Source organism: Anastrepha obliqua, chromosome 1 (genome assembly GCF_027943255.1).
Source record: "Anastrepha obliqua isolate idAnaObli1 chromosome 1, idAnaObli1_1.0, whole genome shotgun sequence".
NCBI lineage: Eukaryota > Metazoa > Arthropoda > Insecta > Diptera > Tephritidae > Anastrepha > Anastrepha obliqua.
In genome coordinates this window covers 113,510,147-113,531,938 of record NC_072892.1, presented here as the reverse complement: position 1 = coordinate 113,531,938, position 21,792 = coordinate 113,510,147, and the positions used below count along the sequence as shown (strand labels likewise).

General features: G+C 37.6%; 1 protein-coding gene across 1 annotated transcript in view; it reads left to right on the top strand.

The window, feature by feature from the left end:
• The window catches only part of LOC129235678 (serine-rich adhesin for platelets), a 90,582-nt gene that overhangs the window by 61,616 nt on the left and 7,174 nt on the right, over window positions 1–21,792 (top strand). Inside the window, exons 4-10 of the mRNA XM_054869658.1 lie at window positions 9,281–9,399; window positions 9,512–9,714; window positions 9,792–10,252; window positions 12,120–12,497; window positions 12,595–15,702; window positions 19,202–19,360; window positions 19,630–19,997. Coding sequence (XP_054725633.1) covers window positions 9,281–9,399; window positions 9,512–9,714; window positions 9,792–10,252; window positions 12,120–12,497; window positions 12,595–15,702; window positions 19,202–19,360; window positions 19,630–19,997 — 4,796 coding nt within the window. The remainder of the gene's footprint in view (window positions 1–9,280; window positions 9,400–9,511; window positions 9,715–9,791; window positions 10,253–12,119; window positions 12,498–12,594; window positions 15,703–19,201; window positions 19,361–19,629; window positions 19,998–21,792) is intronic.

Sequence of the window (21,792 nt, the reverse complement as noted above, 5' to 3'; positions counted from 1 at the left end):
TGGAAAATTTTTGGGAACATTTAAAGCGTCAAATGCGTATGTACATAAATATTCGATACGAAATAAGGAACAATTAAAAATGTTCTTCAAGAAGTCTGGAATAAAATAACGCAGGAGTAACTGGAAACTTGCTGAAATAGCCATCATGGCTTAAAATTATTATTAAGTCCAACGATAGTCCAACCAAAACTAGGATTCGATTTTAAAACGATTTTTAAATAATAAGTTTATCATATATTTTATTGTATACTTAATTTTGTGATATGAATTTTTACCAAATTTTCTTTAAGATACCAATTTCGTAAATATTCTGTATTGCTGATGATAAAAATCATGTGAATAAAAAAACATTTTATTATAATTTGTGTCATTTCAAAAAATCTAGTGCATCTAATGTATACTTACATAAGAGACTAACTGTATGAATTTAAATTCAATTCGAGTTAAACATTTCTGAAATAATTTTGTTTGTTTACATCTGACGTTTGCCAAATGCACGCCCAACTTTACGCTTTGCATTGGCGTTGCTTCATATAAACGTATGAATGTACATACATAAGTACATATGTATGTACTTATGTAAAAGGGCCTTTGCTTGCATTTACAATTTTTTAATTCTTTTATAATATCCGCTATGACGCAAAAAAATAACACCTGAAACAAACTAACCATTTAACGACTCATTGCAAATGGTTTGAAACACGTTCAGACATGTTCATTTCTGTATTTCCAACATACTTACACATGGATGTATGTATGTAAGCATTCTCATATTTACAATTCTGATTAAATGGTTTCACAATTATCTCACCATTCAACAACAACATCACAGAGCAATGCACACTTCAGCTGGAATGCGAAACTGATTACTGCGAATTGTAAACTTGCGCTTCTCTCTTTCCAAAAACATGTTGCGACATGCAGAAATCAAAAACAAAACAGTTGACTTGATCAATGAAGTGATGTGATACACATAAGTATGTACAAATTAGTTGAACTCGAATTCGGTATTTTAATACAGTAGATTTGTTTTTATGCGGTTTTGAAATAGTGCGGTTTTTTTTTAAATTAAAAAATGCATGTCGACCTATCGGGAATTGTACATATAAACAAGATTCTAAACCAGCTAAGCAAAAACTCATCACAGATTATATCAAAAATGCTAACCCTACAAGTATGGAACCGCCTGCATCACCATCCAGATCAGACGTGTACATTTACTCAAGTGACGGAAGTGATTTTACGCCAAATCCTAAACGAATGCGCAACATGCGGTATTGTCTGATTCTAATTATTTCTGACGATGTAAATTTATTTTTCGATTCTGACGTTTCTTAAATAAAGATATAATTTTCAAAAATACAATTTTTTGTTTGTGCGATTTTATTTAATTATTTCAGATTCATGCGGTCTATGGAACGCATCTATAGTTATAATATCGCTGGTGCCTTTGCAATCTTTAGCGTGCATGTCCCAACAACAATGCCAGCACCCACAACTGGTTTTTGTTATTCTCACCTTCAACTGACCTATGCTATTCTTGCACAGGTATCTTTCGCTTTGTGCGTGCGTATCACGGTTATTGTGTGATGATCTTCATAATTGCTGGCACTATGAACAATAGGCATCGGTATGGGCAATTTGTTTGTTTGCTGCAAAGATATTGCACTTGCATTCCACTATTGGTGTTGCTAGGCGCATTGGAACTTCTACCGCCCAACCCAGCATCCAATCTGATGCGTTGACTTAACCCAGCATACAAAAGCAAGTAAGGTTGATCGGTCAGAAGGGATACCTTAACTTACATAAGTACATATGTTTCTATACATACTCAGATTATAAGGTGACTACATAGTTACATACATATGCATGTACATTTCTAGACTACTAGCCGGAAGATGGTAAAAGTGGGGGCGGAGGTCTTTTAAATATTATATTTCGTTTTATGATCTTATAAATACTATTTCCTGGATGTATGTACATACATACATATGTAATATAGTGATAGTTGATGTGTATGCATGTAAGTATGTAATATAATGATAGATGTAATAATGATAGTTTAAATATTCTTATTTCACTTAAAATATTTTCTGAAATTCTGGAAAGTTGCGGAGATTATTGCCGTATGATCATATGGACCAATAAACTTATTACCGACAATATCAAAAGTTGCTGAGAAACTGCATGATCGAATAAGCCAAAATGTAAACAAAAAAAAAAAACGTGTAATACTGGATTATCAACTTGGATTTAGAAAAAGTTAAACATAAAATGAAATCAGACTTTGAAAACAATCGTTACTGTGTGGCAGTATTTTTTGGAAAGCTAGAGTGCTCTGAATTTTGGAAACATATTTTCTAATATTTATAAACATGATTCGAATACAATTGCTTGCTTGATAAATAACCAGACTATGAGGAACAGAAACTTCCAAAATATATAAAGGGTGGTTAAGTTTTAAGGGCCGGTGTTGATTTTGAATAAAATACAATTTTTTTAGGAAATTTTTGTCATTTCTCTCTACTATGATAATATTGGTATGGCTCAATTACGTATATGAAACAAAACATCGGCCAAATGACCGCTGCGGCCTCGTCGGCACACCTCCATCCGATGGTCCAAATTCTCGATAACGTTGAGGCATAATTGAGGTTCTATGCCGTTAATGTGCCGAATTATATCATCCTTTAGCTCTTGAACTGTTACTGGCTTATCGACGTACACCTTTTCTTTCAAAAAACCTTAAAGAAAGAACTGCAACGGTGTCAAATCACATGATCTTGGCGGCCAATTAACATCACCGCGACGTGAGATTATTCGGCCATCAAATTTTTCGCGCAAAAGAGCCATTGTTTCGTTAGCTGTGTGACAAGTGGCATCGTCCTGTTGAAACCACATATCGTCCACATCCATATCTTCCAATTCGGGCGATAAAAAGTTCGTTATCATCCCACGATAGCGAACACTATTTACAGTAACTGCCTGATCGGCCTCATTTTAGAAAAAAATACGGCCCAATGATGCCGCCGGCCCATAAACCGCACCAAACAGTCACTCTTTGTGGATGCATTGGTTTTTCGGCAATCACTCTTCGATTATCATTCGCCCAAATACGGCAATTCTGCTTATTGACGAATCCACTGAGGTGAAAATGTGCCTGCTGTGCTGAAGATGATTTTCTTTAAAAATTGGTCATTCACTGTTGCCATTTCCTGCCACCGTTCTGACCATTGACGACGCTTGAAATGGTTAAGAGGCTTTAGTTCTTGAGTCAATTGCACCTTGTAGGTGTGTAAATGCAAGTCTTTTTGCATAATGCTCATCAACGATGAGCGTGGGAGGTGCAATTGTTGGGCACGAGTTGGGACGAGTTGAGGTGGACGGCTCTTCAACCACACTATCGCGAAGAGCAGCAATATTTTCTGCAGTAGGAGCTGTACGAGCATGCACTGGTGTTTTCACATCTCTTACAGATCCGGTTTGCTCAAACTTTTGCGCAATTTTTCCGATTGTACGCACATTTGGACTATTAAATTGACAGAAAAAATCACGAAGTGCGCGATATGCATTTTGACTTGAACGCCCGGTTTCATAATAAGCCTGAATCACTTTAACGCTTTGCTCGATTGAAAAATGTTAAATGAAATGCAGAAAAAAACTTGACGTTTAGGTGTGGTCCACATTCAACATCGGCCCTTAAAATTGAACCACCCTTTATTTACAGTGGCTCAATAAAGAACTCGGACACCCAAGTGATATGGTTTTAAAACTAAAAATATATATTAAAATGCAAATCGAATGCGTTTATGTGTCACATTTATTTTCGTTCTTCAAGCGTACTTTTCAAAACTACAAAAAACATAAACAAACTTCAACTCATTGTATGTAATTAATATTTAGTCGGCAAGCCTTTATTTTTTCTCACAGCATTCAGCCTTCTTGGCATGGATTCAACCCGCTTCTTGCATGTTGAAAGATCTATTTTCCCTCACTCTTCTTTAATAGCATCTTCTAGGCCTTTCTTGTTTCTAATAACATGCTTTTTCAGTAGGTTTTCCAAATAAACCTACAGATGTTCAATTACATTGATGTCTGGGGATTGTGGAGGTGTTTCAAGTACTTTAGGGCAGTTGTACATAAGGCATAGACGGACATCAAGTGCCTTATGCTTGGGATCGTTGTTTTGATAGCACTGGAAATTTTACTTAATTCCCAACTTTTCAGCACTTGGGATCAAATTTTCTTTCATAATTGTTAGGTATGGTTTGTGGACCATATTGCCCTCAATGAGGGACAAATTCCCACTACCAGCAGCCGACATAAAATGCCATACCATTACCGACCCACCCCCATTTTTAACTGTCGGATGTAAGTTGTTTGCCTGCAACTCTTCATTAGGTTTTCTCCACACATACATATGTACATATGATTTCCCATCTGACCTAAATATGTATGTATGTATGTTACACTTGCTTTCATCTGCAAATAAAACGTGCTTCCCGCACTCGAAATCCTTATCTCCATGACGCTTTGCTAATTTTATTCTCTTGTACCGGTTAATCTCGTTGATGAAAAGCTTTTTTCATGCAACTCTTCTATTATAATTATTCTTTCGCAACACATATGTATGTAGATTTTCCTTATTTCGTTGCACTATCCACCGTTCATCTGAATCCGAAAACGGTTTTAGTCGTCCCGATTTATTCTTGTTTTCCAGCGATTTTGTTTCAGTAAAACGTTTTATCACGTTGTATACAGTCGAACAGTGTCTATTAACTATTTCTGTGATTTCCCGAATGGTTTTACCCTTTTCATGATGACTAATAATTAAAGTTCTGAGTTGAATCGAGCTTTGCTCATGCGTTTAAAATAAAAATATTTAACTTGAATTTCTTACAAGAATTTTGAATTTGAAGCTGCATGCTATGTATGTCCGAGTTCTTTATTGAGCCACTGTAGTGTACAGCAGTACGACAGTACGAAAAGGAGTTACCCGTAGGCCGCTGTGTCTGAATTTGGTATCCCCGCAAAACTAATACGATGAACTGTATGAGCTTAGCATATACATATCGCAGCGAATAAAGATCCAGCGCTGGCTGGGTTATGTCGTCCGAAAGGATACAAACGCTGCAGCTCTGAAAATGTTCCATGCGTCACCAGCTGGGGATAGCAGAGGAAGAGGAAGGCCTTCTCTGCGTTGGAAAAATCAGGTGGAGAAGGACTTGGCTTCACTTGGTGTGTCCAACTAGAGCAGAAGCATTGATACCCTACCACTTCAAAGATGTTTTATAAAAAATATCACGAAGGTTTTTGAGTATGAAATATAAGAAAATATAAAATGCCCACCTGCTCAGCGGTTCACCGAAGCCTACATGCCCTTTTTGTAGCTCCAACGAATTTACTACACTTCATCTGATAGATACTTGTCCTTCCCTACAAAATATCAGAACATCCTTTTTCTCAAGCATCAAACCATCGGAACTCCTCAAACAGACAACGTTATGCAATTTAAATAAGATTTGTGATTATGTATCTAGATGTAAGTTAAGGCTATAAGACACGCTGTCATTTTTATTATACTAATAGCCGAAGGCCATAGTAGCCAGTGCTTTAGCTCTTTAAGTGGAATAGTTATTTATAATTGTTACTCTTTTAATAAATAAAATAAAAGAATAAAATATAAACTAGCTCATTCTCTAATTAGAAGGAAAAAAACATAGAAAATCTGAAAATTCGCACATCAAAAGTGTTGTTACTCTTGCCATAAAGTATGTATGTGTGAAAAAGTTAATAACAAATGGAGAAAATTTACATTTAGTATCTAGTAGGATATCCTCGTAATCGAATAACCCCTCTTACTCGGTCAGGTATTGAGTGAATCAAATTTTTTGTATAATCCGCCATTTGCCATTCGGCTCAGAGCAAGTTTTTAAGTTGATTTTTGGAAGTTATGAGGTGTTTCCTTAATCGTTTTTGTAAATGAACCCCCAAATCTTTATGGGGTTCATATATGGGCTCTGTGGAGATGTTGATAACAATTGAGGTACTTTATGTATTAGCCACATCTTCACTATTTGCGTTGTGTGTTTAGGATCGTTGTTCTGCTCAAAATAAAATCCACCAGACAATCCCATTTTTTGAGCGCTGTAACAAGTTTTCTAGAAGGATTTTTAAATATATTTTTTTTGTCACTATTTTATCAATAAAAACAAGATTGCCAACACCTGACGTGGACATGTAGCCCCAAACTATTACGCCTCCACCTCCATGCTTGGCCATTTTAATTGTATTATTTTGGATTTAATTCTTTATTTCGTGTAGAGAAAACTTTGAGTCGCCCATCATAACCGAAAATATTATATTTCGACTCGTCGGAGAAAATTACTTTGTCACAGAAGTCAAATTCATTAAGTTGATAAGTTCTGGCAATTTCAAGATTTTTATTTCTATTTGTATCACTGACAAAGGGGTTTTTTTCTAGCAATACATGCCTTGGATATATCCATTTCTCTTGATTGACTTTCGAACTGTTCACTGACAATACAGTAGGATCACTTTTGAAAGGATTTTTTCTATTGTTCTCTTGATATGGCGTTTATCTTTTTCAGTTAACGTCATAGGGCGGTCTGATCTCTGTTTATTTTCGATCCTTTCCTTTTTTGTTTCTTTGTATTACTTTTAGTACTATTGGTTTACTCCTGCTGATCGTTTTCTCAATTTCTAAGTATGATTTTCCCATCTTTATGCATGCGTACAAAAAATTTTCTCTCCTCTAATGTCAATTCTTTTCGAAACACGTAAAAAAGTAGACACAGATGTAAATAGATGAACTTCATCAGTTATACTGAAAATAGTTTGCCAACAAATATTATTTCGAAGCATCGCAAGTCAAAACCACCGTTATTTCGCGCATTGGCTATTTCAACGGGCGAGCGTATCAACACTTTTGCTGAACGAACTTCTTACTTACAATAACATTTTTGCTTGTCATTGTGGATGCAAAGTTGGTTCTTTTTTTTATTACGAAAGTTTATTATTCATATGTATATTAATAAAGATTTTTAGAATCTATAATAATTTGTGAAATTTCTTAAAATTATCTAGGTGCGACTCTAAATTGATTGGTATTAAAGAGAAATAGAAGAAAGAGCTTGAGGAAGTGCTCAAATACATTAGAAACTTTTATATAATATAAAGGCTCGGGGTGAAGCACATTAGAGATCGCTGTGCAATATGACCCAAACTATTTTGCTTCGTCTGGGAAAATATTTTGCCATTCTTCTTCAATGATCCGTTTTAATTGCTTTCTATTTGTAATTGAGTGTTTTCTTATTTTTCCTATTTTTTTCCAAAATATACCACAAATGCTCGATGGGATTAAGATCCGGAAACTGGGGAGGGTGTGGGAGCACAGATTTACAGTTGTAAAGCATATAAGTTCGTATAAGTTCAGAATTATTTTTGGGGTCATTTGCATCATCTTAAAATCCGAGCCAAGACCCTGTTTCGGCACTTGTCTTTAAATTAGCTTTTAAATGCTTAAATACTGAAGCCTATCCTTAGCACATTTCTCAAATTCAAAATTTCCTACTTCTCATTGGACCCAAATATATTACATTTACTCTCATCCATAAAATGAGCGAGAGGGATATTCACATTTTTTCCGCGATCAAGTCTCTGACGACGCCATGGTGTAGATCCAAATTAGTCAACTCTGTAAGGAGGAGATTAAATATCTTTGGTGTGCGGGTAACATGTCTCTGATATGGGTTCCAAGACATAAGAGCTTTGAAGGAAATGTAATTGCTAATGAGCTTGCCAGGAAAAGGACTAAATTGGTGTCAGAGACATCCTACCCGGCCATCGGCATCCCCCTGACAGTTATTAAATGGAAATTGTACAATTCCATTTGCTGCTCCATGTATTCATGTGCTCTTTCGAAAACCCTTTGGCTCCAATAAAATAGGCGGAGGACTCAGAAAGTCCTGGGGTTCACGCCATTCAATTTCCAAACTCGTAGCTTTTTTACTGATTATTGGGCGATTAGCTTCTACCCTTTACCGTTTAACCCCCAATGCAGTAGCTTCAACCACTTCTCCATTACATCAACAGCTCTGGCTGGCTGTAATTATCTGCCTATTGGATGTCTCATAATGGTATCAAAACGGCGCTTTAGTGGTACCTGGGGAGCATCCATTAATATATAATCTCTATCATCATATAATCTCTTTGCTGCCTTCTTCGTTGATATAGGAAATGGCTTCTTTCATGAAACACATCTGTTATATTCTTTTGATTTCAGGTAATTTCTGATGATTTGCGGGTTAACAATTGCTCGTTCAGTTTCCTCAAGGCTTGCTGCAATCCGGTGATCCGATTTTTAGGTCAGCTTTAACCGTTCGTACAATTACTCGCTTGTCCTTCTCATCCTTTTTTTTCCTCCTCTACCTCTTGCCATTTGAAAAGTTTCATTCTTTTCATTTGTTTTCACGATTGATTGGATGGTAGCGCGTGGTCTGTCAATGATTGCATATACCATAACTCTTTCCTTGGGCTTTTGAACTTTACAATTAATTTTTTTATATGAACTGGCACTCTGGATCACTTAAATGTCCTGAATAACAACGATGGAAACTTCAACACGTGTTCCAATAATGTGACCCAAAAATATACCGTTTTTCACCGAAACAAGCATTGTATGATGTCTGCTGAATATGTTGCCTGTATGTACAATTGAACTTCACTTGACCGTAAGACAAAGTGTACTCTAATTAAAGAGGAAACTGTTAGAAAATGTCAACAATTTTGTATTGCCATTTCGTCTTTAAATAATGACTTTTGATTCTGAAAAAGTATTTTCGTTCGTATTCATTAATTCCACTTAGGTACTGCATTTAAAATTTTGTTATGTTTTGTATGAAGAGCGGAAACAGAAAATTCTCAAATGCGTTGCAAAATGGCCAATAACAATTAACAACCCAGAATTTTAAATAATTTTGTTCGTTGGGTGGGTGGCTAGCACAACACACATTTGTGCACACACTCAAGTACCAACAAGTAGGCAAAGCACGCGAGTTCAGCGTGATTTTAATGACCACTAATACATTTTCCATTACTTGCCGTTTGTTGTTTTTGGCGTGTTTGTACAATAGCACGTGTAGCGTGTTTTTAAATTATTTTTCAATTTGCCATCCATTCATATATACAAAATATGCTATATATGCATGTCTAATTATACAAAATTTATGATTTTTTTGTTGTTATTTAATATTTGTAGATTTGTAGCAAAATCTTTGGAAATGCGTCAGCATTGGCCAAACATAAACTGACGCACAGCGACGAGCGGAAATACGTTTGTGCGATGTGTTCGAAGGCCTTCAAGCGACAAGATCACTTGTAAGTTAATTGCAGTCATTTCCCCAACTTTGATCGAAGATCGATCAAATAAAATAAAAAATGTAAATATTTATCTTGCCACTTCGTATCTTCTTTATATTTTTGTTTATAGGAATGGCCACATGATGACACATCGCAATAAGAAGCCATACGAATGCAAAGCCGAGGGTTGTGGCAAATCGTACTGTGATGCACGTTCACTGCGACGTCACACTGAGAATCATCATTCAGGTATTATAACGCCACAAAATCAAACCCTTTCACCGACCTCGGGCACACCGACCGGGCTAAGTCTTTCGCCGGCCACGGCAAGCGGTAAGTAACTACCCTGTTGTTTGTATTCTAATAAATCATCGTTCAAGCCCCCATGTTTTCATCCCCTTTTTTTGTAGGAGACGCCAGTTCGCCTGACGGCGCCACATGCATACGCACTTACATCTCTACCGGTGGTACTGTTGTTGATGCGGCAACAGGTGTTGCTCTTACCGAAGAGCAAATAAAAGCCATTAATTTGCCCATTAAAACAGGCGTTACTTTACTTTCGCCAACATCAACGTCGTCTGCATCCTCCGTGAGTGGCGTATCTTTACCTGCATCATCGCCAACAATTGCCCTCACCGAGACGAGCATTGTAGATGCTAGCGAAGGTCTCACCCGTGAGCAATTGGATTTGATAAGCAAAATTATGCAACAGACGAAACAGACCAGGGCACAAGTGACGGTCTCGTCGCCGACCAGCGTTAATTCGTATAAAGTGGACACGAATCCGTCTTCGGTGGCACTCGGCTCGATGAGTCCGCAGAATGCGGTGAGTGGAGCATCAAATCGTCCGCGTACATGGAATATGCAACTGGTAAGTTAAAAAAAAATGGACCCCCACTTTAGAAATATATAAGTGGCGCTTACATCCTTTTTGGGTGTTTGGCCGAGCTTCTCCTTACATTTTTGGTATGAGTCTTGCTGTTGTTCCACAAATGGAAAGACTTTCATGTTTAAGCCGACTCCGAAGGGCAGATATTACTACTATGGCTACTAGGGCTCGCCCATGGACTTCCATAACTGCAAGATACTGTGCGTTGTAAAATTAATAATGGAAATTAGGGGCTGCAATCCTAGACTGCAATCTGTTTGTTCGCAGGGCATTCAACCTCCATCATGAGTTTGTCGTCATGAGCTTTCATAGTAGTTTAAATGCTGTATTAAAAGGGGAGAACATAGTAATTCTAAAAGAGTAAAAATACAGCCATCTATTCCTTATACAAAGTCAACAAACGAGGTTTGTTCAAAAAGGTGAATTTTCAGTTTTCTCAAAAAATATTTATTTATTCATCAATTTCTATTTTATCTCCTTTAAAGTAGTCCTTCTCAGATATAATACACTTGTGTAAGCGTTTTGCGCAAGCGGTTTTTCCAATCCTCGAAGCAGTTCTGATATTCACTATTTGGTATGTCCTTGAGCTCTCTCAGCGATTCGGTTTTTATCTCCTGAATCGTCACAAAACTCCAACCTTTCATGGGTCACTTCAATCTTGGAAACAGAAAAAAGTCGCAGGGGGAAAAATCTGATTAATACGGTGGTTGAGGCATGATAACGTTGATGTTTTTGGCAAAATAAGCTCTCATAAGCAAAGATAAGTGCGCCGGTACATTATCATGTTGCAAAAGCCATCAATTCCGTTCGTTTTTTTATTGCTTCACACAAACGGCGCATAACTTCAAGGTAATACTCCTTATTTACCGTACGACCCTATGGTAAGAACATCTGATGCACTATATATGGTAATCGAAGAAAACCGTGAGCAAAACTTTGAAATTTGATCGAACTTGGCGTGCTTTCTTGGTCTTGGCTCTCTGGATTCTTCCATTGTGATGATTGGGCTTTCGTTTCGATTTTTTAACCATGTACCTATGATTCTTCACCCCTTATGAACTTTTTAAGCAAATCTGGATCATCGTTGACGTCATCCAACAATTCCTGAGCGTTGCTCATGCGACGTTCTTTTTGGTCAAAATTTAGCAATTTTGGAACGAACTTCGCTGCCACACGCTTAATGGCCAAAATTTCCGAAAAGATGGCATGGCATGAGCCAACCGATATGCCGACATCCTCAGCAACTTTTCTAATTGTGATTCGACGATTCTCCATAACAATTTTTTTCACTTTCTCAACATTTTCACCGTTGGGGCATCCAGAGCGAGCGCCGTCATTCACATGTTCTCAACCTTCTGCGAAAAGCTTGTGCCACTTGTAGACATTTTTCTGCCTCAGAGTACTCTCACTGTATGCCAACATTTCAAGTATTTTTGAGCATTTAATTCCATTTTTTATACAAAATTGGAGGCAACTTCTTTGGTCCATGTTTTTCGATAGCAGAAAATCGCCGAACACGCAAAACACTTGTCTTATTTATACCTCTCACAAGCAAACTAAACCGCGATATTTGAAACCTTCACCTTATTTTTTGAACACACCTCGGTATCAAAAGGCATTTCGTATTGCCTAAGAGGCTTATATATTCGGTAATTTGAATTGAATTGACGTTTAAACCATTTCTACTGGACCTTCCTGGTATATTTTCTGTCTCATATGACTCTTATCCTTGTTTGGATGTATAAGATTTTGCGAACTACCGCTATACGTTTTTGAATTATTAGATCAGACACCATATTGATTTAGTTCGGCTAGTATTTTTGATGCGCAAAACCTCATCCATTTTTAGTTAAATACCACCCAAAATGTATCCATCACGGTTGATGAAACCAACTCTGATGCAACGTCCAGTACAGCAACATCGCCCATCGAAGTGAAAGAAGAGGAGATTAATCAGCAATTTGTGGCAGCTATCAATCCACATCTTTTGAACATTGTCAAAATGGATCAGAAACCAGTTGAGTGTAATTTGTGCCATCGAAAGTTCAAAAACATACCAGCACTTAACGGACATATGCGGCTGCATGGCGGTTATTTTAAAAAAGACCCCGAAGCTAAAAAGACGGAAAAGAAAGAACCCAGCGGTCCACCGCTGCAGACAGCCAGTATCGGCGTGCGTGCGTTGATCGAGGAGAAAATCATCAGTAAACGCAAAGATATGAACAAGGTAAATGAGATATAAGTACAGATTTTCAGGGTATACATGTTGATATGCTCTAAAATTTGATACCAGAATTGTACAGATCTTTTCTTGTTCCCTACAGGGTGCCTTCGTAGTTCCTGCACCACCCAGTAGTGTATCCAGCACTTCCACAATCCGACGATCGATTAGCGATCTAGAAAGTTTCCTTAGCCCCAAATCACACAGCAACAATAGCAATACCAGCGGCGGTAATAGTGCCAGCAGTAGTAATACCAATTCCCCGAATCAAAGTGCGCCTACCACAACCATGTTACCTGCTGCAACAACAATCAAAAATTATGGTGGGGGCTCATTGGGTTTGCAGCAAATCGGTATGTCACAGGGCATAGAGATATTTAGCACAAAGCAACAAAAGACAGTTGGTAATGTTAGTCTTGGCTTGGGCGTAGGTTTTAGTGGAGCTCTACAAGCAACAAATTCAACGATGAATCCGTCAACGATGAAATCAACAGCAACGACAAATACAACGACTACAAAAGCCACCTCGACCGATCCGAAAGACTCTACGCTCATTGAGTTGCTAAAGCGAGGCACCCGCATCGCCGTCACTGCCAAGAAGCCAATAAATAGTACAAATGCGATTACAAATATGGGGAGTAGCAGCAGTAGCAATGGCAACGGCAACGGCGGATCGCGGCAGATAATTACGAATAACAATCGCACAGTGATTATCCCATCCGACGTGCAAGTTCTACCCACCCGAATGGCTAAGTCGAATGCTATTGCGCCACGAACTTCTACACCCGTCAGTTTAGCCCTGACCGACACGACGCCACTGTCACTCACCATCTCTCAGAGTGGTGATAACAGCATGAGCGGTGATGTGTACACCGTTACTTATAGTAGCGATGCAACTGGCTTCTTTGATGATGCCGAGGTCTACAATGTTGCTGATACCGATATGTTGCTACAGACGGTGGACTCAATGCAGTTACTCAATGATGACTCGCAACAGCTGAAAAGCGAACATTCCGAACAGTTTGGCACTGTAACTGGTGTCGGCATCGCGGAAGGCGATCAGACTGATCACAACGGCAGTTGCATTCAAACCGAATTCTTAAAGTTAGAAGCCAACGGTAATGTCAATGCCATGCCTACCACTTTACCCACTTTCCAACAATTCCATTCCAAAGAGCTCATTATGCAAAATAGTGCCCAGATACAGGCTGTGACTAGCATGCGACCTAATACGCATCAACTGGGCACAATGTCCTCACCAATAAATTCTCCGCTTGCTTATCCCACGCCGCCATCTAGTCATGAAAATATGACACAATCTTCGCCATATGTAGAGGATGGAAACCAGTATTCGGAAGTGACGAACGCTTTCTTCAATGAGAAATGCAATGCGGATTTTCTCAAGCAGTCATCCACCGAAGTAACTTTCTTCAAAGGCAACGACAGTCAACATGAACTTACTGATACCGAGAAGATATTAAAGCTAAAGACAGTACTGGAGGAGAGCGCCTTCGATGGTTCCATCAAGGTCGAAGACTTACTAAATGGCGCACAGGATGACGACACCGAATGTGATCTACGCGACTTCGCTGAGACTAATCTAGCATTCTTGGACGAGGATCAAGAGTTTCTAAATGATTCGCGAAACGCAACTTCACCTCTACCCGAATCGTTTTTCACTGGTAGTATTGGAACAGCAGATGAAGTGAAAGAGGTACTACGCGATGTCCTGCCCGATGAGAATATCAATCTCAACTGTGAAGAACAGTCTGGTGAGAATATCATTGATTTGTACTATTTACCCGGCTTGGGTCTCCAATCACAAATGATGCCCAACTCCGACGATCCGCTGCTGTCCTCGTCTCCTAGAGATTTTGGGCAACAGAGAGGGCAAGTTATACAGACGACGCAGCAAGAACAGGTACAGCAACAGCAGCAACATCAGAATGAACAATTGCAAATACAACCGACTACGCAGCAAATGCTATATGCGCAGCAAATAGAGCACCAAATCCAACAACAACAACATCAGCAGCAGCAACAAACGTCGGCTGCTGTAAACTACGTGAACAATCAGCTTGCAATGGCAATGCAACACACTGTCGGCGACGGTAATGGTGCCAACACGACGCTTCAGTACAATCTACAGAACCTACCACAAGTACAAAACCAACAACAATTCATTGAAGCTAACACACCGATCCAACATGTGTCCACCATTGATGGTGGCATTTTGCATCAACAGCTTGTGTTCACAGGCTCGACGGATAAGCAGGAGATACACATAACAGGACAACAAGGCGACATCGGGCTTCTATCTACTAGTGGCGCAATGAACACCGATACCAATATTTATTTCGCCAGCAACTCCAGTAATTCCAACAATTCTATGTCGTCACTGCAACAGACCGGCAACCAATCGAGTGCTAGCAATGTGGCATCTTCCTCAACCGCATGTCTGCCACCAGTAGCGTCCACAGTCATCTCTACACTACAACCCCTATCAAACCAAACCAATTCCATACTGAAGCGGCGTTTGCGACCGCACAATTCGAATGATTCCAGCAGTTCGCAAAGTTTCGCTAAATATCACCCGCTTTCGCCGTATCGCTCGAAACTGCGCAAACCCTCTCGTACACATTACACACCTGCGCCAATACTGAATCCTGACCGAAAAGGCATCGGACTCTATTGTAGTGTGCGAAAGCAACTCAATACGGGTATGCTGGGCTTTGATAGTTTTGATGATGATTTCGATGATCCAGTTGGTTTGGTGGACTTTTCCGATGAATCAAAAGTCAATCTAGGCTCAGCTTATCAAGCTCAAATACCACCTTGTCGAGAACGTATTCAAAGTGCGGGTAGCGATGCTGCCACCGACGGTGAATTGTACAAAAACACATCCTGCTTTGAAGTCGAGGAACCTGTAGGCGCAGAGCAATTATGGGATCCCACCGTACAAATGGACGAGAAGATTTTGATGCGCTACATTGACCTGAGCAAATCATCAGCGGTACCGTTGGGCAGTCACTCCGAAGAGGTGGCGTTGCAAACACTGCTCAAAGCATGCGGAAACATGGCTGCGGCAGTACTAACGCTCTTGCAAACACAGTCGAATGCATTCCAGATGAAGTGGTCCGCAACGGAATTGGAGGTATTCTTGAAAGGCTTGGAACGGCATGGCAAAGATTTTGGACGCATTTCGCTGGAGGTCAGTATACCATAGGGTATAAATACCTGGTTTCTGTAATAACAGTTAGGAGTTGAATTGATTAAACTATGAACAATACTAAAGTATATACACACACCTATGGTCAAAATTATAAATAATCCATATTTAGAACAGTTTTGACTAATTTTCTTCTTTTTAATTGAAATTAATATTTTATGAAAATATAGTTCACTCGACAACAAACACCATATAAATCAAAGTGTTTATCTTTGTAAAATATTTATAAAAATTAGACAAATTTGTATTGCAATTTTAAACTATCGAAATTAAAAAAAAATTCCCTGCGCATGCGTAACATTTTTTTATATGGCGAAAATGCTTAAGACGGTAGAGGAAAAAATGATTAAAGATCAAGAAGATATTTGCGCCACTTCAGGCAATTTCTTAAACTAAAATTTAATGAGCTATAAAACTGCTTGCCCAATTTTTTAGAAATTTTAATGAACATTTTTTGAATTTTAAAACGAAATAAAAGTAGTCAAAAGTGGTGTATTTATTATTTTGTCGACGAGACTACACTGCACGAAAAAATTATAATACTAAGATGATTATGATAATATCTACTAAATCAATAATAAAAAAATTCCCTATATCGTTTCGTGGAATGTATGTTTAAAACGGTACCTAATAACGAAAATCATTTTGCATTAATTACTGATATTTCAGTAACGCGCAAGTCCATGCTGTGTGCAAAGTGAAATAAATATAAGATCGAAAGCGTTTGCTTTTAATTGAAAGGTGTTAGTTATTGCGTTAACATTATTATAAAGCGTTTTTCAGTAAGAGCGCTTCAACTTTTTTTTTGAATAAAACACAAAAGGTTTGACTTTTTTAACTAAGTTTTTTTTTATTATCGAGCTTGAACATATACATTTAAGTATGAAATTCGATTTCTTTTGCATGACCACCGCGTGCACGTTTTACGAAGTCCAATTGTTGAACCCAATTTTCGACCACTCTTTTGCATAAATCGGCCGAAATTCCAGCAATTTCGCGTTCAATATTGGCTTTGATCTCACAAATCGTCGCGGGCTTGTTACTGTAGACCAATGACTTCACATAACCCCAAAGAAAATAGTCTAGAGGCGTCAGATCACACGAGCGCGGCGGCCATTCGACCGGTCCATTTCTGGAAATAATGCGCTCATCGAACTTACTCTTCAACAAATCAATTGTAGCGTGTGCTGTGTAGCTTGTGGCCCCGTCCTGTTGAAACCCAATGTCGTCTAAGTCCATACCATTCAATTGCGGCCAAAAATAATCGTTTATCATGTCGCGGTATCGATTTCCATTCACAGTAACGTGGCGATCGTTCTCGTCAACGAAAAAATATGGGCCAATTACGCCGCCGGCATGTAAACCGCACCAAACACTGATATTTTCGGGATGCAACGGTGCCTCATGAACCACGTGTGGATTGCTTTCTGCCCAGTAATGCATATTTTGCTTGTTGACAAAGCCATTGAGCCAAAAGTGAGCTTCATCACTGAAGATGATTTTTTGGAAAAAAAGTAGTCTTAAAGTAGCAGCAACAGAACGATTATTTTCATAAAAAATTTGCACGATTTGCAATAGTTGCTCAAGTGTGTAGCGTTCCATGATGAAATGTATACTAATGAAGTTTACAAATGCCAGGCGAAAAATAAAAAAATATTGCGTCGTTCGCCCTCCCTATCGGAAAAAAGTTGAAGCGCACCTATTGAAAAACGCTATATTTATTATAACTGCTTTTGATCGCTTTATCCCGTTCTTATATTTATGTGGTTGCTTTGGTTTAGAAACAAAAAATATGCCGCGCGGATTTGTTTGCATTTGAGCAAGGAAAACGCCAAAACTCTGCTTCATATCCACAAAAGTGATTACTGTCAAGTACATATAGTAGACCTTCTAGACGAAGTACTTATTACTTGCTTTGATGATAATTTCGGTGAGGAGTGAATTTCCCAGCATGCCAAACTAGCCATTCAAGTTTCCAAAGTAACAAAAGAAATTTTGGCAGCCAAAAAATACCAATTTAGAATGACCTGTCTGCAGCCCTGACCTTAAACCCATCGAAAATGTATGGGCAACATTTTCCCAACTGCTTTTCGAAAATGGAAAACAGTTTTTAGCGAATGGTCAAAAATTGATCAAAATATTATAAAAAACTTAATCAAATCGATGGTTCGACGACTTCAACAAGTTATGATCAAAGGAGGATCCAAAACAAATTAAATAAAAAATAAATAATTGGCGCGTACATTTCTGTTAGGTGTTTAACCGAGCTTCCTATTTTTCGCGTACGTTTTGATGTTGTTCCACAAATGGTCTAAGCTGGTTAAATTACTAAGCTCTAGATTATAAGTAAACCCCAAGAATTCTGTGTGTTTGTTTTAAATATATTAGAATAACATTGGTCTTATACTTATTTCGTTCTGTAGATTTTACTTTTCGTAAAACTTAATTTAAGCTTCGTGAAATGTGTGTTTATTTCTGGATATTTTTAAAACATTTATCATAAAAGCTTTAAATATTAAAAAAATAAATTTTTAGCCCTCAACTGATAACAAAAATATAAGAAATTTAGTTGGTCTTATAATTTTTCGTGCGCTGTACGTATATATTTCAAAGTGAAAACTTTTAATTTATTAAAAAAGAAATATAATAAAGTATCTAAACTTACTGACAGACTAAGGTTGCAAACACAGTGCACGCTGAAGACGAAATTGCTTGCGTTGCGAGTAAGCGAATAGGTTGCACAGTGCAAGACGAATTGGTTGCGCTTTTGTTATGTTAGTCGCAATGGATTCCTCATCAGATGATGACCTGCTGATTGAGCAAAGCTTATATTTTAAATTAAAACGTATAAAAGTAAATAAAAAAGTACACCCTATAAATTTGGGAAGAGAAACATTTGGTGAATTTCATCATTTGTATGATGAGCTGCGCCACGATGAAAAGAAATTTGTGGAATATACCAGAATGACAATTACCACATTTGATTATATTCTAATTAAAATTGAGCTACTTATTATTAAAAATTGGACTTTAATAAAACGTCAATTATATGTGCTGAAAAGCTAATTGTGACGTTAAGGTAAAAAATAATTTAAAATATATTTAGTTTTATGCCTTTTATTGATTATTACTTCTCATTTAATTACTTGTTTATCGACTGTCTTAACTTAATTAACGCGCCAAAGCATAGACAGAACAAACAAACGAAAACCACGGTAACTAGCAAGCGATTCGTCTTCAAATTCAGTACAGCAGCGTTTGAAGCTGATTGCTTGCGTTTCGTCTTCATCTTCGTCTTCGTCACAGCGCGCACTATGCGTACGAGCGAGCGAATTCATACGATTTGTTCTGCATTGTTTTTCGTCTTCAGCTTCGTCTTCGTCTCAGCGTGCACTGTGTTTGCAACCTAAGGAGTTCGATATAATTACATAGAATAATCTTGTGAATTAACGTTATGTCATTTTTTTTTTGTTATGCGCAGTTGGGTTCGAAGACAACAGGTGAATGTGTGCAAATGTACTACTTTTGGAAGAAGCTTTGCGTAGACTATAAAGTTTCGCATCTCAAGACGGAAACACCACCACCACCACCGGCAAATGATCCGAAGCCATACGTATGCGAAGTGCCTGATTGCTCCGCGGTAAGTAGATTTCCCAAATGACAGATGTATGATATTATAACAGAGACATATCCTACAAAACCAATTACCGATGAAACGAAAAGAGGGTTGTCTGCCAGAATTATATGTGAGAATATATAATATTTGAAGATAAGCGGCGCTTTCAGTGCAGATAACCTTTTTTTTTGAGTCATCACTAAACTCAAAAACACTAATATGTATGTATTTCGCCTAATTTACCCTCTCCGAAAATGTTTTCTGCACATTTCGCGTTGCTGCTAATTCCACAGAGCTTCACCTCAAAAGCTGCCCTGCATGGCCATACTCGCATACATACGTATGGCAGAAATGCCAGTAGCCATAATAGTAGTAATAATAATAGTAACAACAACAACAACAATAATAATCATCATAACCACAACAACAACAACAACAACGCCACAAGTAATACAACCAATACAAATGGTGCCACAATAGGGGGCACAACTGTTGTCGCTCAGCACAGCAACGCCTGCACGTTACAAACGCAATCGCAAACAGCCAACGCGGTCACAGGCGTATGCGGTGTAGTGGTTAAAGATGCTAGTCAAAGCGGTGCGGCCAGTAATGCCAACGGCGCAAATAAGGACACCGATTTCCCCTGCAAGGTGTGCGGCAAGTAAGACTCCCCCCATTCTTTCTTTCTCTCTGTCAACTCCGTACTGTCATTCTGTATTCGTAAACGTAAACGCATAAACGTATCCGTTACCGTTACCGTAAAAATATATGCTACACATGTTTCTCATAACTACTACTACACACATACATACATACTTATATACATAATTTTTTAATATTTTTCTGTACTTATTTCATTCACATATTCGTTAATAAGAGCAGGAAAAGTATTTTCAAATTTATATTTGCCTCGTTTCAATTTTGCAAATTTAAAAAAAGTTTTTTGTTCATAAATTCCTTTCCTTTTTAATTGAGATGTGTATTGAATGAAGGATAATTTTGGTTGTTAATCCAATTTTAATTTATGTCTGCAAAGAATATTTGTTACACTTTTTATAATGCAAGATGGAGCAAAGATAATCATCCTATCGGAAAATGTATAATTTTTATAAATTCCGTCGTACGTCAATCATATTTGACTCTTGTGAACTAAACAGCTGAACTACACAAAGTGCCAAGCAACGAAGCGCGGAAAGCGGAAATAAAGGTTTTCATCACTCAGAATATTTTTTTTACTTAGTAAAAAAGTTATTCAAAAACAAATCGGATGATTAATTTTGCACCACATAAACCTGTCAAAAGTATTGCAAAGTGGATAGTACGACTGCCAGAGCAAGCGCAAAAAAATGGCACTACCCGAATAGAATGCTTCAAAAATCTTTAAAAAAACCTTAAACTCGAAGTTCAAAATTGAATTAGTTCACCTGATCAATTTTGAGATAATTGTTGAGGCTGATACATTATCACCCAAACCTATTCTCTTCAAGCACTTTCAAGTTCTTATTAATGAACGTACGCCCTGGAGAAATAAGTTAAAAATTGGGTTGATCGAATGGCCTACTGTAAAGCGAGTCGTGGCAGTTATTTGAACGATATATTATTTTTGATTCATAAATGACAATGTTCAATCTTCAAAATAAAAAAAAAGTTTGAAAAAATATTGATTAGTTTTTTTATAGCCGATTCAAAGAGCAAATTTTACATGGCCCACCCTATATTTGCTGCTTACAGGTTGCCAAGGGCACAGGTGTATCAACTTTGTATTGAGTGATTTGGAGCGTAGTGACCAGTCTAGCTAACTCAGACCTTGGTGATGGTTTCTGGTGGCCCTCACGCATGGCTTGCTTGATATTCCCCTTAAAGACGCGAATCGATTTCTACGCGTGTGCACTGCTCCATGGTTAAAGTTATACTGCCCAAATGTTTCTAAAATTGAATGAAAAAACAAATCGAGCAACAACTGTTAAAGTAAAGATGGACCACCCTGTTTTCGGTCTAGCTTCGTTTCCCTTACTTAAAGTTAGAGTTTCTTTACGTTGAAATTAGATTAACTTAAAGTGGTTTGTTCAAAAAGTTTCCCATAACCGAAGGTGATTTACCTCGAAATGGTTTTAAGCTCTGTTAGGTTACTTATTTATATAAAATTTTTTATTTTCATAAATGTACTTTTGTTTGTTTTAAATTTGCATTTGTAGTCGACACTTTTATACATACATACATATATATTAAACTGATTTATTTTAATGATATATAAGATAATAATAATTGTTGTTATTGTTGTTGTATTGTATTGTTCCATGTTTTAAAATGAAAAAAAAAACGAAACGAAAATAAAATAACACAAATTTTTATAAATTAAATTGCCCAATAATATATCTCATCAAATATGTATCAACGATTACAACAATAAACAATTAATTACAATATGCGTAACATAATATTAACCATAATTACGG